General features: G+C 37.3%; 2 protein-coding genes across 8 annotated transcripts in view; one reads left to right on the top strand and one right to left on the bottom strand.

The window, feature by feature from the left end:
- Positions 1-17029, top strand: part of ANO3 (anoctamin 3) — a 360413-nt gene that overhangs the window by 283625 nt on the left and 59759 nt on the right. For all 7 annotated transcript variants that reach the window (XM_031459864.2, XM_064492497.1, XM_064492496.1 and 4 more), the window contains one exon: positions 2370-2430. In XM_031459864.2, the coding sequence (XP_031315724.2) occupies positions 2370-2430 (61 nt within the window). The remainder of the gene's footprint in view (positions 1-2369; positions 2431-17029) is intronic.
- On the bottom strand, positions 1714-15356 carry MUC15 (mucin 15, cell surface associated). The gene is made up of 4 exons (XM_031459862.2): positions 14939-15356; positions 7955-8683; positions 5856-6005; positions 1714-3970 (listed from the first exon to the last, which is right to left on the bottom strand). Exons 2-4 carry the CDS (start codon positions 8640-8642, stop codon positions 3810-3812), a joined length of 999 nt encoding a protein of 332 aa, XP_031315722.2. The 5' UTR covers positions 8643-8683; positions 14939-15356; the 3' UTR covers positions 1714-3809.

Here is a 17029-nt window from a genome sequence, read left to right as displayed (position 1 = left end):
AACAATCCCCACACTCATTGATTTCTAGCCACAGTCAGCTCTCCAAGAGAAATCAGATGTCAAAAATAATAGAGAATTTGCACTAAAAAACAGCTTTGTTTGAACTGCTTCAGTTTTCTTCATATATTATCCCTACTCACATCAATGCTATTGAATGAAATGCTTGTCCGTAGGGCCCCTGTGCATAAAGGCAAACTATTTTTCTAACAAAATAATTCATTGCAAATATACATTTATAGGTCAGACAAGCTGTTTTTTTCCCCCCTTTGAGAAAAGTCTGTTCTTTTTGCTTTGGGATTTTTCTCGAGCCTTCATCTGGAGCTTTCTTTTATAGAGCAAGGGTTTTTATAGAGAGAGGGTTTCCTTTCCTATTCGCCACAAGGGCTCTCCTGCCTTGGCTCTCCTGCCAGTCACTCATGAGCTAAGCTTGAGTCATCCACTCTGTGCTTGACTCTTCCTTCCCCCTCCTCCCCATTTTCATTCAGCAGCTCTAATGCCAGCACCTACAGAGGCCCTTAGCCCCTGAAGCTGGAACACAGGCTTCCAATTGTTCTCTTCATCTCCGCGGGCTCTGCTGTCATAATACACCCCACATGGAGTAGCTGTGGATCTAACATCGAGATTTTATACTTTTACACTCATCCTTAGGGCCAGTTCTGAAGTCTTCCCTAGCTCCCATTCCAGCTTTATCTCCCACTACAAGCGTGTAAATCTCACATTACAGCAATACTGCATAAGTACCATGTCTCATGGGTGTGCTTCTGAAAAGCTGATGTTTCAAGTTAACTGAGTTAAAAAATGCCTGAAACCTTTGTAAGCAAAACTAACAAGGAAAAGAAATGAAGAGCTGTTCGAAGGAAAATATCACATGAACTATGACAAATCATGTCTAGGCAACACAATTGCTGTTAAGTGTGGCTTTTTATGTGTCACTTTTCTGAAAGCACGGCTGTTTCTGGAGCGGTAGGGGAAGCCACTATTTCTTGGTGACCTTTACATGCCCGTGTGTGAAGCCTCTGTTCTAACACTCTTAAGAGGCTGTTTTCTGCACTCGGCTTGTTTATAAAGGAAAGCAGACAGCTGTTCAGCTGCTTGGCAGCTATAGGTGTCTCTATGGGATGTCTGTGGACACAAAAAAGCTGGGTGGAATTTTGTGAGCTCTGTGGGAGAAGTTCCTTGTGGTCCTTTTCTCTGCTGTGCATGATATATACTGATGGTTGTTTTGAAAACTAACTCTTGTTTTTTAAAAGCCCAAGCCTTAACAGTCATAGAAGTTTAGAGCCATCTAGAACAACTTGCACCTATCCACCTGCTTCCAGAAGGAGCACATCTTTTGTATAATGACATTTTCAGGAACGCTACATTGTAGGAAAATACATCCCACCTTTATCTGCTTTACATACTGTTTTGCAGCACGTTCCAGATATTACAACTAAAATACACACTAGTGTTGTTTAATGCCTCCATTGAGCTGCCTCTAGACTGTAGCCTGAGCAAAGAAGACACCATTCTTTTCCCACTTCCCTTGGAATAATGTTCTTTAGCCCCAGATTGTCCTCTCACTCCTGTGAGAACAGTGGTCCTGTTTTCTCTATAGTTTCTCTGGTACTTAAGTGATTACGAAACATGTATTGCCTCGGCTGTACTGGTGTAATCTCCCTCACTAAATGATAAATTGAGCCAGGGCGTTACGCAAATGAAAAGAAGCAAAGGTAAATTGAATTTATACTTTATTAAAATCAAACAAATCTTGAAACCCTGAAATGTATATTTAGTAACATGGTATAACTGTAAACTATAAAATTTCAGGTCATGTCTGATTAAAAAGCACTTGGACTATATCCCAAATGTCCAGTGGTTCATGAAACTTCTTCCCGACCCATGGCACATTCTGAAAGACATCAGAGAGCAGAGACAGCACGGTGACACCTTTCCACTGGAAGTGCTGGCTCACTGGCAGAATTCTGCATTTGGCAACTCCCCCAATCCTGGAAATCTTGCTAACAGGAGATGCAACTTGGTGGGCCTCCCCTGAAAAGCTGCCATATTACAGCTCACTCTCTAGCTTCTATTCATGGCCCACAAATACTTCCTCAGGGGGCTAGAACCACTTCTAAGCATAAATGAAGGTAGAGTCCAACGGGAAGAAAGAAGAAGAGGGGGAAAAATGCTGATTCCTCACCATTCCCCATGAGAAAAATCACGTGAAACAGTTGCAGAGTGCATGACAGGGCTGCATATCTTAGGTTTGCAAGCTATAAGATAATGTGATTCCACTGGGTAAAAAAAAATCATAGTATGTATATGCAAAGAGTAATCACTGGATTATTATAATCAGCAGAGTGACTGGTTTTTTGTTTTCCTCTAAGGTGACTTATCTATTTGACAATGGAGGGACAGTCTTCTTTGCTATTTTTATGGCAATATGGGGTAAGTGTGTCCTTCTATTACTTAATTCCTAGCCCTCATTTTCTGAGGCTGTTGCTATGTTTCTTTTCTCTCTGTCTCTGTCTCTGTCTCTGTCTCTGTCTCTGTCTCTCTCTCACGCACACGCGTGCACACACACACACACACACACACACACACACACACACACGTACCATGTATCAATTCAACAATAAAGTCTTGTTCCATATGCCCTCTTCAAATATTCACTGCTTCTCTGGGAATTGAGCGCTTGATCTAATCCTCTAATCCCTAAAGCCTCAACCTTCCCATACTGCGGAATGTATTTTTCCTGACAAAACAAGCAATAATTAAAGACAAACTGAAACATACCAGACTCCACATTAAGCCTCTTGTCCTTTCCCTTGTGAAAGTGATGCTCAGAAAATGATTTATTTGCTTATTGCTTCCATTCATCTATATTTTAACCTTACATTTTATGCATTCATTGATGCAGAATCTATTCCATATATGATTGAGCAATAATGTCTAATACAAAATAAATCCTGTTCCTAGCTAACATCTTAAAACTATAAAAATTATGTACAGGTATATGAATTGGCTGACTTTTTTCACCATGTTTTTCACTGAGTTTTTAAAGAACCCAATTAATTAAAGTCTAAAGTAAATCACAGATTGGAATCTCCCATGCTTTGAAGAGAAGTGATTACTTTCCTGGTTTGGGTCAGCTTTCATACCATGATCTGTTGAATGCGAAGTCATTGTCAACTTGGCAACTCAAGGGGACTGTGTACCTGCTGATACAGAAAAGTAAAATGCACTAGAATACAAGTCTCTCACTCGCATTACTTTAATTTCCCAAGAACAGAAGTTCTGTACCATACTCTTTCTAGCTTTAGGTCAAAATTAAAAAAAAAAAGAAAATCACCATTCCAGTTTCCCTTCAGGAAAATGCCAGTCTTGATGTATGGCATTGGGACCACAGTGGGGAGCAGTGAAGAGTCAATCCATTGGTTTTTGCCCCCTCCCCCCAAAAAGTAAAGATGTAGTTTTGGGTTCCTATTGTCAATGAAGGATTTTTAAATTACATTATCAGGCAGGGCCGTCATGTGAAATCTTTTAGTTTTACCTGATTCCATAAACATTTCCTACTAAGAAAAAAATAAAAATACAAGTTGCAGTTACTCAGTAGATGATTCAGCACAGTCAGAAATGGTAAGAAAGGAAACCTTTTGGATGATTTATCCTGTCTTTATGTTTCTGCAACTGCCCTCATGCTTTTACAGTTCTCTTTGGCACAAGCCACACGACAGTGGTCTTGCTTCAGCCTTTGGAAGCTGGATTTGAAAAGGCCAGGATGTAGGGGAGCATTTGTCATCTGAAGCCTTTTTCCCCTTAGTTTTTTACACTGAAGTACGAAGTGGAGGTATGTCATCCATAGGAATGCCATCCCGTGCATTTTCTTGGGCTGCCTGCGTAGATGCGTCATTCACCGTTGGGTTGTAATAACTAGAATTCCCAAAGCTCACATCATAAGGCTCCGGTGCATTATCTAACCGCAGAACTGAAAAAAAAAGCGACGGAAAAGAATTGTTTTACAGTGACAGTCCGGAAGTTGCATGCTCAGGCATCTGCTAGACTGTAGGAATTATTCTGTTTGAGTAAGTAACTTTTTTTATATCGGCTTTTCAGATATTAGTTTTAAATTTTTAAATATGTAGATATTTTTCAAGCCAAATTTCTTTTCTATAACTAAGAACAGTTTTAACTTCCAAAATTTCACTGCTGTTAGTCCAAAAATGAAGGAACCTAAGGGAGAGCTCACAACAGAGGTAAAGCTATACTTCATATAAAGCAGTATTGACATCTCATTGACTTTTGAATCTTATGAATTCAGAGTCTTGTCAACATGTTCAGAATTTTTACTTCTGGTGTAAAAGTAAGTTTTAAAAAGTGAAGAGCTTTAATTTTAAAATCAAAGTGTCTTAATATGTTCATGGGCGAGCCACTGAAGACATAGATGAAAGAAAACTGTTTATAAAACCTTATGTTTCCTTCTGATAGATCCAAGTTATCATGTAATTCTGGTTTTCTGGTTAATAACATAGACGATTTTTTTCTCTCTTAACAAACAGCCAACTATTATTTCCTTAATGATCTTGAGTTTATTTTTTAAAAACTTTTGGCATGTACTAGGTATCTGAATACTAAAGCAATGACTAATTACTAATTAGACAGACTAGTCATCTAATTATTCAGCTACGTATTCTCATATCCTACTTTTCCTTAAGCCATCTGTTTACAAACTGGGCTCCCAGGAACCTTTGGAGATTTGGAAGAAGTGTCTCAAAGCTGCATTGAAGGAGTAAGTCAGGTGGTGTGACTGAATTATTTTATTATGCCTCAATCACAACATCTTAGATTGGATCAGGCTGATAGACTGAGCTTTTGCATGTGGTTACATGTGAAGAAAATATCCTGAAACTAGAAGAAAAAGTTTGGAAATGCCTGTTGATTGAAATCCTGTCCTTCAGTTTTGAAAAGTGGCACTTTTTATTTTCTGTGGATTGCTATAAATCCATAAACAGAATTCAGTTAAATTTATAATTAATGGTTCTGAAAATTAACAGTATGTCAGTAATGATCTGAACTTATCAAAAATCAACAAGACTTTATTAGTGGGACCCAACAGGGGCATTTAACTGTTTTTTATGGTGGCAAGAGTCCCTTGTGTACACCAGAAAACAGATTTTTTTTTTTTGTCCTTAAATGTAAAATAAAGAGATGAGTCAGTCATTTGAAGTGATATCATTTCTGTTCTAATCAATATGGTATTATTAAGATCTAACTCAGCACCTCAGAACTTTATTCCTAGCAGATGCATTTCTCATCCATAGATAGATTTTTTTTTTTTACCGTCACATGGCTGAGAACTTTCTGAATTAAAGTGTATTGTAACTGTGTGTACCCAAATATGCAACTCTTGAGCGATTCTGTTTTAGAGACTCATTAAGATAATTAGTAGAGAGCTATTGTAGATATGTAAACTTTGGAAGAGCTCCCAATTAGAATAAATGATTTTTCAAATTACTGCTACTAAGAGATTCAACAATGGTAAAGAATGACTCTTCAGGTACTTGCTAACAAAACTGGCCGTTTTGTTCTTAGTATTATACCCTTATCTTTCAATTATAAGGGTATGTTTCAGGTTCTGGGATTATTAGTTAAAACCAGTTGTGATGTAGTGAGCAATATGGCTTTAAAATTCCACTGACAGGTCCATAATTATTTTGGTTATGTTCTTTGAGAAACAGAGAGTAGATTAGAATCAATCTTTACTTTGTTTCTGTCGAATGAATCTCCACATGCCTTCTAGGTAATGCAGTGACCATTAGCATCCTCAATTAAAACCACTGTGTGCAGGTGAAATTCTGAAAGTTGTGTTTTACCTGGTTCATTTCTGTCATCATAAAGTCGCCGATGGGAAAACGAGTCTGTTTTCCTTTTTCCACACAACAAGTAGCCAACAAGACTAAGTAGCGAAGCACCCAGGATAGCACCTAAAATGGCCCCGAATACTACTCCTGTATTCCTGTTCTCTAGAGAACAAAGAAGAAATAATTTACAGATGAGAAATAGAAAATAATTATTCAGAAAACAGAAATATATACATGTGGACTTTCTGTAAGCAAAGCATGTTTAATACTGTTATTTTTAATTAGATAATGGTTATATATAATACTATATATAGTGTGTGGTGTGTTTATAAAGTACTGAGTATTTAGGATATATTGGAAAATATACTTCCTGATAAAATTGTACTTCAAAATTTGAATTATCTCGAAATACTTCTAAGCCTTAGTTTTATAACCGTGTCTCACTACTTACTGACACCATTAGTACTGAAATGCCAAGTGTATGCTCTGTTAATATCTAATTTCTATGCTGAATTCTGTATTAAGGTTTTAATCAACTCTAAATCTCTGATGAAATTGAATGAGGAAATAAACTTTGAATTTGTCTCTATAATCATTCAAAAGTGAAAAGCTAATGCGAGTAAGTGAGTGATAGAAAATGAATCCACAAACCCCAAGTGAAAAGACTAGTTATGAGGAAATAGAAGTATATCCCGATTGAGGATTTTCCCAAATACAACAAATAGAATGTTTGCAGTGCCTTGCACATTGCAAACAGATGTGTAGGTCTGAGCTTAAGGGAGTCCAAAATGTCACTGCATCATTCCCTTTACCCGGTTCCTTATTGGAAGACGAAGTTGTTAATAAACCACTTAATGCTCCCTGGATTCATACTTAGGGCATTTTATTTTCAGGCTTTAAAAAAAAATTCTTGAGAAGCTTATTAATTAGGTAGGCAAGGGGTCTTCTAGGGTCTCTAATTCAATTTCAGACCCCATTTATGAAAAAAAAAACATGCTGGAAGGTTAACAGCACAATTTTTACTAAAGTAAAAGTGAAACAAAGTTAACTAAGGTTTCTTTTGATTAAAGGCAATGGTAGGAGTAAGTACTCAATATTTTCAATATGTATTTTGTGTTTAGACAAAACTATATTTTTAAAAACATTTTCTGATGGAAGATCATAGTATGTATGAATGGAAGGGTGTCTTAAATTATGAAAATATATGTACATACAATACGTTGGTTTGTAGCACCGTAATAAAGGCTAGATTTCAGAATTTAAAACTATTCCTGCACACTGACAACAACTTTTAAACAGGAATTGGTATATATGATTCAGTGTTTGCATTATTAATATAATCTGTAGGTAGGTTATACTGGAAATCAGTGAGTTCATAGAGGGAAAAAGAAAAATGTTTTTTTTTAATTCAGAAAAGTGTGCTTAGACCTGAAAAAATCAAATATAATGAATTTTCATTAAATATTAGAGATCTTTTCCACTTTATGTTTTGAAGCTTGACTTAATCCCTAAATGAAACAGAAATGTCTCCATAACACAATTTTCTTGTTATACTCACAGCTAAATTCCATTTTTATGGTGTTCAGTAAGTATTGAACTAAAAAATTAAGGAGGATAGCCTTCTGTTGAGCTTACATTTTTTTTTAATATCAGTGTTCTACCTTCCTGTGATTAATATGTGGTTTCAAAATAATTTTTAAATGTATTTATTTCATTCTATTTTCAAAACCCACGTACATATATTTTAAAAGCTCAGTTGTGTTGTATTCCTAGAAGCATGTGAAATTTCAGGTAGTCTTTCTGAGAGGCAGTAAATGTTGTCACCCAGTATCTGAAAACTGTACCACTGCCTGTTTCTGTTTCTTTTCACCCTACTACTCATTTTTGTCCTGCTGTCTCATCACATTCCCACGCAGGAATTACTGGTACATGCTGCCTTACGTCCTGAAATCCCTTCACTGTGCCCTGTGCATAGCGTGGTTGCCCCGCCAAAGTGAGAACTCCCTGTGTAATTGCAGTCTCCTCCTTTTCTTCTAGTACACAGTCCTTAGATGTAATGGCTTGGAGATTCACTTTCACACAAAAGGAAAGTTAAATCCATTTATATTTACCTTCTTGGGGGTCTGATGTATTTGGAAAGATTTTTGAGTTGTTGGTGAATTTCAAGGTGGGCTGTAAAGTTGTTTCTGGATAGGGGGTAAACCCCACCAAGCTGTCTCCGGTTGTGGTAGGCCAGCCGTCTGATTCCGTTATTATGGAGGTCACAGAAGTGGTGTTTGGCGCTGCAGGGAGGTTGCTGACTGTCATGGAACTGTTGTCCGGAGCTTTCATGGTATCATTGACCACAGACCAAGTGAAATTTTTGGAAGATACTGTGGATGTAGCATTGAGAGGTGCTGAGGCTGGCAGAGGATTCTCATCCCCTACAGATGAGTTCCAAGGCAGTTTAGAAACAAAGCTGTGGATCAAGGGAGGGCTCGGGGAAAATGTGGGCGTGGGTCTCGGACCCCTGGAAAGGTTGTCTGTTGACAGATTATGGTAGAAACCTGTTCCGTGGGTTTTATTTGATGGCTCCCCAAGAGAGGAGTTACTTGCCTTGGGGTTGGAGGTTTCTCTGTTTTCTTTATCTGGGGTTAAATTTGCTATACTTTCCAAAGGCACAGATACATTTCCCCTTGTTTTTAAGCCTTCTACAGTGCTTTGTGTTGTGTTCATTTCTGGACCTTCTTCCCCATGGCTTCCAAATAGCAGTGAACTAAACAAAATTGAAATCAGCACAATTTGGGCTGAGATCAACATTGTAGCCTTCCTTCCTTGATATCAGTGTTAATAAGGAGAATCTGAAAGAAAAGAATAACCATTGGAATTATTAAAGTACTGAGGGTTTTTTTTTAAATAGATCTACATGTTTAAAGTGATAAAAAAAAATCTAGAGACATAATGCTGAGATGATAATAGCATACTCTTTATTCCAAAAATTTTCTTTGGATTTTATTAAAAGCAGAGTCACTAAGTTCTATCTCACTGAGTTCTATTTTTTTATAATCTTCTTTTCTTTTCTTTTCTTTTCTTTTCTTTTCTTTTCTTTTCTTTTCTTTTCTTTCCTTTCCTTTCCTTTCCTTTCCTTTCCTTTCCTTTTCTTTTCTTCTTTCTTTGTTTCTTTCTTTCTTTCTTCCTTTCTTCCTTTCTTTCTTTCTTCCTTCCTTCCTAACTTCCTTCCTTCCTTTCTTTCTTTCTTCCTTCCTTCCTTCCTACCTTCCTTCCTTCCTTTTCTTTCTTTTCTTCCTTCCTTTCTCTCTTTCTCTCTCTCTCTCTCTTTCTCTCTGTCTCTCTCTCTGATTCCTTTGTCAAGCCAGACACTACTATTTTACTATTTCAAAGTTCATTTCACTTGGGAAAAGCTGAAATACACATACACACACATATGAAATGCTAAGTAAAAATTTTTAAGTATCATAAATATAGAGCATGTAGAGCTGGCTCATTTCTTCAACCTATTTAAGAAAACATGTTCTTTACAGAGATGTAATTTGAAATATTTGTTATGAAAATGGTGTTACTGATTATACACTAAACGGATCACTTTAAAGTGAATCAATCATGAACTTGAAAACATTTTATTAGTTCCTAATTTGAGTTTCTTTAATTTGAACTCAACATTTTTTTAAACAATATTTTTACTTTATGTTGCACTTTTTCCTATTAATTCCATATTACATAAAGTCAGAAATAGTTTTCGATTTTAGGATTCTTTCACTGTAATTTCTTACTGTAGAAATGAAGAATCTAGTTGGGAGTATGTGTGGAAAAAATTACCTAACTAGACAGTGGCAGAGTTGGGGTTTGAAACCATGGTTCTGACCTCTACTCCAGCCACGTCATTCTGCCTTTTAAGTATGGAAGTGCCACAATTCATAGATAGACGGCTATGGGGAAAAGGTTTTACAATTATATTTATATTGTAATTCTGGCTTCTATCATGAATAATATATGAAAAAAAATCAGTATATTAAGCAGTTGCTTTATCAATATCATAATAATCATACTGACTTCACAGTGTTCTCCAAACTAAATGAAATGATTTAAGTAGAAGTACTCTAAACAATATCTGATCTAAAGTAAGCAGTTAATAGACATTAACTTACATTTCTTATTTTAGACTATAATAATATGTCTATAAATGCCTTACAATTTATAATATCATCTCATTTGATTCTCACACTGATCCTGTGAGACAAAAAGAGTAGCTTGTATTATCCCCATTTTGCAAATGAAGAAACTGAGGTTCAGAGTGGCCAATAATGGAAGCTAATGAATGGAAAAGGCAGCATTGAAACCCAGGTCTACTGACTCCAACCTAAATGAGTGATAAAATTTAAAGTGTTTTTAAATGGAAAAATAATTCTTTAAAAAACATTAGACTATTTCTCCTCAAACAGTAAAATCTGAGAACTGACTTTGTATTCTTTGAATCAGACCTTAGAGCTTATTTTTCACTAAAAGCCTCCAGAATGACTGAGATAAGAAAAGGGAGGAGGTGCAACTGTGATTATTAGATTCAGCGTTACTTGCCATTTCTTAAAAGCTCTCCCAGAAATTTTCACAGAATTTTCTAACTTCATGATTTTTCATTAGGGTCTAAGGAGCCTCTAAATAGTCCTTGTGATTATTGCTTGGTTTTAAGTACCTGCCTCCTTGCTTAATGATTTCTTACATGGTGGTACAACTTAAACATATCTATAACACATCTTAATATAATAGTTTTCTTCAAAAGCTGTAGATGCCTGTGAATTTCTAAGGTTTAAGGAACAGAATAATTTCCATGCCCTGTGCCTATCACTTAAGAAAATTCTACTTAAAAAGCAAGCAGGCAGACATACAAGACCATTCATAAGGGCATTATTTGTAAGTGTCTCCAACCTAAACATCCCATCAGTAACAGACTGGGTGATAAATTGCAAAATATTTGTGCATGAAAAATAAACTAGAGCTAGTACAGTAACACGGGTGATTATCACAGACATAATGCAGAGCTTAAAATGCCAGTTGTGCTGTGTGATTCCATGTAGATAAAGTTAAAAAAAAAAAGGCAAAACAAACTAGAGTGTTAGAAGTCAGGATGTGGTTACTTGTGGGAAGAGAGGAGACAGTATTGATTGGGTGAGCATGAAACAGGTGTCTGTGCTCCTGATAATCTGTCTTGATGTGGGAGGAATTATACAGGTGTTTGTATTTGTCATAATTAGTTTATTTATATTTCATTCACTCTTCTGTGATAATCAAGACAATTCATTTAGATCTTAAAAATTGTTTGTATAGCTGGAAGACATTACTCTTAAGCATCTATTATATCAGATGCTTTGCATGTTTTCTCATTTAATTCTTAAAATAATCAAGTAATGAGGAAGGGATTATTAATCCCATTTTACGGATATGAAATGGGACATAAAAATGTAAACAGTGTATTCAAGGAGACATAGCTAGTGGCTGAAAGATTAGGTTAGGATTCAAAGGTTGGCATTAAAAGCTAGTAATCACTCATCCAATAGAATTTAGTACCCTGTTATCTTTTAGAACTTTTTCCTTCAAGCATTTTCTTAGCACAGGTTCTCCAAACTTTATTATTTTAACCAGAGCAGTTGATAATCTTATATTTTTAAACAGTGGAAAAATAGGGACTTCTAACTTAATTTTTTCTTAAACATACTCAACACATTTCTATCCTACTTTAAAAAATCCCAGTAATTGTCTCCATCGTTTCTGGACAGACACTGTCACTATGCAATTTATAGATTAATAAAACAGGAGTGATTATCCCCAGGACCTGTAGTTCACTAACATTTCTTTAAACTGTTACCTCACATAGCACATTTAAAATACTATTTAGTTTTGTTTAAAAAATACTTACATGTACCTTTTCAGAAACAGCTCTTTCCTGTGAACTCTGTCAAGTTCATAGCAAATTTTGTAGCCTTTTTCATTATCTACTGCCAGTGGTCTGATTCGTTTATTCATTGTACTTGGCCACCTGTCATAACGTTAGGGAGTTTGATTTGCTTTCCCTATACCTAGACTTTCTGGTTATTTTCTCTTCCTAATGAAGTGGTCACCAGAGGGGGTACAGAAACAACCCTCACCTGTTCTAATTTTCTCATAATGTCGCACGAGGAACGTGGCGTAGAGCTTTTGCTCCCTGCATGTAATGGGAATCCACATACCAGGAGTCAACAAAGTGAGTTTTGTTGTTCCTGCTTCACTTTGCCTGTAACATGGAACCACCAGGGGGATCTCTCTACCCTTCACCCAGCTTTTGATTGTAACTTGAAAACCAAAGATACCAACGCCCTCAATGAGCCAAGCATTCTGTTACTGCCTATAATGTATTTCCAGGGAAAAGAGAGAAAAGGAAGAGGGGTAGCACGGTTTGTTGTGAATACTATTTGCAGTTTATTCCAGAATTAATACAGTTGTGGGTAAGGTGTTTGTGGGTACTGATTTGTTCCTGTTGCCCCAGCATGGCAGCTGGGGACCACTCTGCTTCTTCTCTCTGGCTTCTAAGAGAACCAGGTTATGCTTTTTACTCAGATCTCTTTGTCTTAAAGGGACAGAAGCAGAGGAGTTGAAGTCATCAGCTCTTCTGGACCCCAGCCCTAGGTTTTTGCTGGGACAAGGACGAGGCAATTTTGGTTACGTCTGACACTATTCTGAATTGAACAAAGCATGTTGTAAGCAGGGAAGTTTAATGGTGGCGATACAGAAGCTACAGAGGGCAATAAAAGAAAGAAATTTGTATTCTTTACACTTTGCTTTGTCTCTCTCTACCTCTGGAGTTAAGATATTTACACTATGTTGTATATGTGTTGTATAAAGTTATACTGGAGGATGGGTGGCATGCCTGTGAGTTCCCACGTTCATCAGTCAACCAGGTGCCTGGTGGAGGCAGACAGAATATGAGGGTGAAAGAAAAGTGAAATTGTAGAGAAAGAGAGAAAACCAGGGGAACTAGGTTAGCATCATTTCTCCCCCAGTTTTTTGGCTTTTCTTGCCCCTAGGTGGAAACTCCTCAGAGGAATTTTGAGTTCATAGGAACAGAGCCAAAATCATTACAGACTTGAACGATGTCTAAGATTAGAATGATTATAAAGAGAACAGAAGGAGAGGAGGATTTCCATCCACTTTGTGATACCTTAAACACAGATTCTAAGTCTCTCTGTATATATTCTTTTTATTGTTTTTAATACTTAGACTTTAAAAAAGACTTTCAGAGTGTGAATTTCACTATTTTTAAAAAATAATTCCTCTATACAAAGAAAATGAACACTATTTTCTCCCCTGTCTTTGGTGTTGGCACTAAAAAGTGATTTCCTATTACTTCTTTTGTATACGGGGCTGCAGGAGGTGGTGGGGCGGCGGCAGGGGTGGGGCAGGGGAACTGTGGCCATTAAGGGAAGCAAATTCACATTCACTGCGTATAATATTGCTCCTTCTTAAGTTCGTAAAGTTATTATTCTGCCCAGCCTTCCTGTTGTAACTGAGTCATTCCCATTTTACATCAAGCTTAAAAAATAAGGAGGTACCCTGGTCTGTGTCAGATAATCAGCCCACGCCAGAGAAGAGAAGTGCCAGTCTTTCTAAACGAATCAGAAGATTTAAATAAAAACATCAGTTTAGGTACACCGGGGATGATATAAAAACATGTTTCTGTAGCAGAATAACTAAAGAATATACACTGTGCTTCTTCCCTCTCAGCTGCCTGGAATAGTTTTTGGTACAGATCTCTAGCTACAAATTAGGGCAGTTGAATTTTGTTTGTCTTTGTCATAGGAAACTCAGTCTAACGTGGAGTTCTCTGAGTTACTCTGAGTGGCCTTTCCAATCTTGGACAGTATTTTGCTTTCCCTAAATGAAAGGGCCACCGTAAGGGAAGATATAAGGAATTATGCTTCTAGAAATGCCTCTTCTATGAGAGGGTTTTGAAAGGGTGAGAAGACTAGTCAGAAGGCATGTTTATACCTGAGGACTCTAGGCATATCTTTATTTGATTTTAAAAGAAAGAAACAAATAAAAAGAAAAACATGACTCTCCTTCGGGAAATATAACACCAAATATCAAATTTGGTGAGCATCATTCTCATTAAAGGGCTGGGGGATGCATAAGCCTAGGAAATTGTGTAGCATGTCCTACTTCCTGCTAACCTGGGCACTCTCAGTCATAAACATCGGTGCTGAGATAATTAAGTGGAAGAGTGTTAAGCTTAGTAAGACTGTGTCTCCAAAGGAAATATTCTGGACCCAAATTCCCAAACATGGGAATTCTGTCCTTCTATCCTGTTTCACTGTCCATGGAAACAGCCGAATAGCTGCCGTGGATCGACTAGAAAGTGGTAAACAGTAAAACAACATCCCTTTAGTAAAAGAAGCCTTTCACAGCCACAAGTTGAAAATAATTTTAAGAAACTTCACCCATATCTTTATTCTATGGGGTGTCTCCTGCAACAGCTGGCTTAGACTTTCAGATTGCCAACAAGCGCTGTACATGGACACGTAGCATGCAAAGTAAAATAATTATATACACAACATTTTGTCAATTTCTAATTAAGAAAATCTTTAGAAGAGATATATGGGAGCTTGTAATTCATTGTATTAAGTAGATTGTTTTTCAAAAGCTATCATATTATATTGCTCTTTAAGCCAAATGCATAATTTAAATCTAAGTATTCAACTTATATTCATGCAGTCACTTCCACTTTAAACATTTTGAAACTTTTACTAAGATTTGACTTAAGGAAACTCTCTTGTACTCATGTACATTTTAGGCAAGGGTTTTATTTAACTCTTCAGCAGGTTTCATCATAAAGCAAATTTGGCAATAATTCTTAAAGTGAACTCAGTGCAAGTGCTCATTTTGAAGGTAATTACTTGATGAAACAACTACCTGTCTTTACAAGAGTCTCTGCAGATACTTGCCAGACTGTTCTGTCAAAAGTTCAACCTGCTTTGATTTTCTTTGGTACATAAGTGAGAAAGAAACAGAGAGAGAGAGACAGAGAGAGAGGGGAAGAGGGAAGGATCCTATGTAATCCAGGACACACTTACCTTCAAGTCTAGGGAGTGTTTACAAACAGGAACTGAAATACATCACAGCTGTCCTGGCTTGAATGCGTCGCCGTGCATTCAAGAAGGCAGATGGGTTAGGTGTCCCGATGTCCCACTGAGCGTGAGGGTGCCAGAGAAACAAAATTAAGTGGGACTGGCTGTGTCTTGCTTGTGTAATAGAGCGCCCAAAACTTGACTGACCTGCTTCTCAGCTGTCAGCATCACCTCATTCAGACCTTTGAAAAAAAGAAAGGAAAAAGCCCAACCCTCCAGCTTTCATAGGTTGGTTGTTTTGACTTCAGGGCAGGCTAGTTCTCCTGAGTGTTGGCAAACAAAGGACATCCATTTCTTGCCTTAAGTTGGGGGAGGGAAAAAAGACAAAGACTTTAGTAATGGCCCCTGGTATACCAGGAATTTCTGACACATGCCAGGTTCCTCCCTTGCAGGTGAGGAAATCAGAATGAATCAGGTCCTGCACCTGTTGCTCTGTGCCAGTCCCGTGCTGTTCTCCCAACTCATAAACAAGTCTTTCCCGTAGTGGGGATGCCCTGTTTGTGTACTTAAAACCTTCATGGAGAGAGTGTGGTGGGGTCATTTAGTGTCATCTACAGTGCACTGACATCGGTTTTATAGAAAGTCACAGGGGTGGAGGGATCCTAACTACTATACATAAAATAGATAAACAACAAAGTCCTACTGTGTAGCACAGGGAATAATATTCAATACCTTGTAATAACCTATAATGAAAAGGAATGTGAAATAATATATATGTATATCTGAATCACTATGCTGTGCACCAGAAATGAACACAGGGTTGTAAACTGGGTATACATCAATAATAAATAAATAAATAAATAAATAAATAAATAAATAAATAAATAAATAAATAAATAAAATAAAAAGTCACACTTAACACAAAGTGAATTAGTGTGTATTGGATCCTTGAGGATGCTGTGAGACATGTTAAGTCAGAAATCATCATTAGGGCTGAGGTGGGATTTCTTGCTGACTTTCAGAAGTTCAGGGAATAACTGTGCCCTGCCTGAGAGTGGCCGCATGATCCTGAGTAATCCTGGGAGTCGGCTCAGTTAAGTAGTTTCCATCCTGTGTTCCCTTTGTTTCCACTCTCAATTTAGAGGCTGGAGAATTTCTGAGGAGCCCGGGTAATGCTTGATTAAATGCTAGAGTTGAGTAACAACCTGGCATACTTCCTCCACTTCCTTTCATGGCTTTTGAAAGGGATAAGGGTGAAACTGCACTTTCTGGGGTAGTCTGCACATCAAACTGGGGGGAACCGGCGCCAAGGTCTGCTTCGCTCTGTGCTCCTGAGGTTCAGGCTTAGTTTCTGTTGCGCAGAGAGATAGGTTTCCAACTGCTGAGCGAGAAAATGAAACTTTAGCTAAGGTTCAGGGACTTCAACTGAATGCAAAGAATCTGCCCAGTTAATTGGCCCCAAGAAAGAACAAGGTAATTCTATAGTTTTAACTTTTCTGAAGCCCAAAGGCCCTTCAGAGTTTGATTAGAAATTAAGTCAACCCTTAAAAAATATTCACTCAAAGGATATTTAAACTGTGTCTGCACTGGTATGAAGAAAAGCTAGCTAAATTTGATCAAACAACCTGTTACTGAGCAATAGCTTAAAATTCAGTTGGTATTTTTAGATTTGCCTGTTACTAGGAAAGAATCCAACTGAGAGAAGTGTTTTGTCTGTACTTTGAGAACTGAACATGACTTGGCAGGATTGGTGTACCATACCCTTAGGGATTTTCCTAGATACGTGTATGAATATCATTACTACTTTCCACTTGACCACAGTAATTATGGCCTCACAGGCATAGGAATTACAATGCACTTTTGCTACGGATCTCTGCTATCACTGCCACAAGAGTCAGAGTTCAGTGACCCTCTTTTCTGAAGACCCCAGCTTTGGCCTCAGAATCCTTTTCAGTATTGGCCTCCTGACAATCATAACCAGTTGATTAGAACTGACCCTAGAGATAAACCTTGTTTACCCTCCCTGTCATGAGCTCATTTGGACGTCAAGTTGTAAAATGAAAACTATGCATAAATTTAATACCTCACTTATTACTG

This window comes from Camelus dromedarius, chromosome 12 (genome assembly GCF_036321535.1).
Source record: "Camelus dromedarius isolate mCamDro1 chromosome 12, mCamDro1.pat, whole genome shotgun sequence".
NCBI classification, from domain to species: domain Eukaryota; kingdom Metazoa; phylum Chordata; class Mammalia; order Artiodactyla; family Camelidae; genus Camelus; species Camelus dromedarius.
Note: the sequence above shows the minus strand (reverse complement) of the source record. Positions and strands in the feature narration are given on the sequence as shown.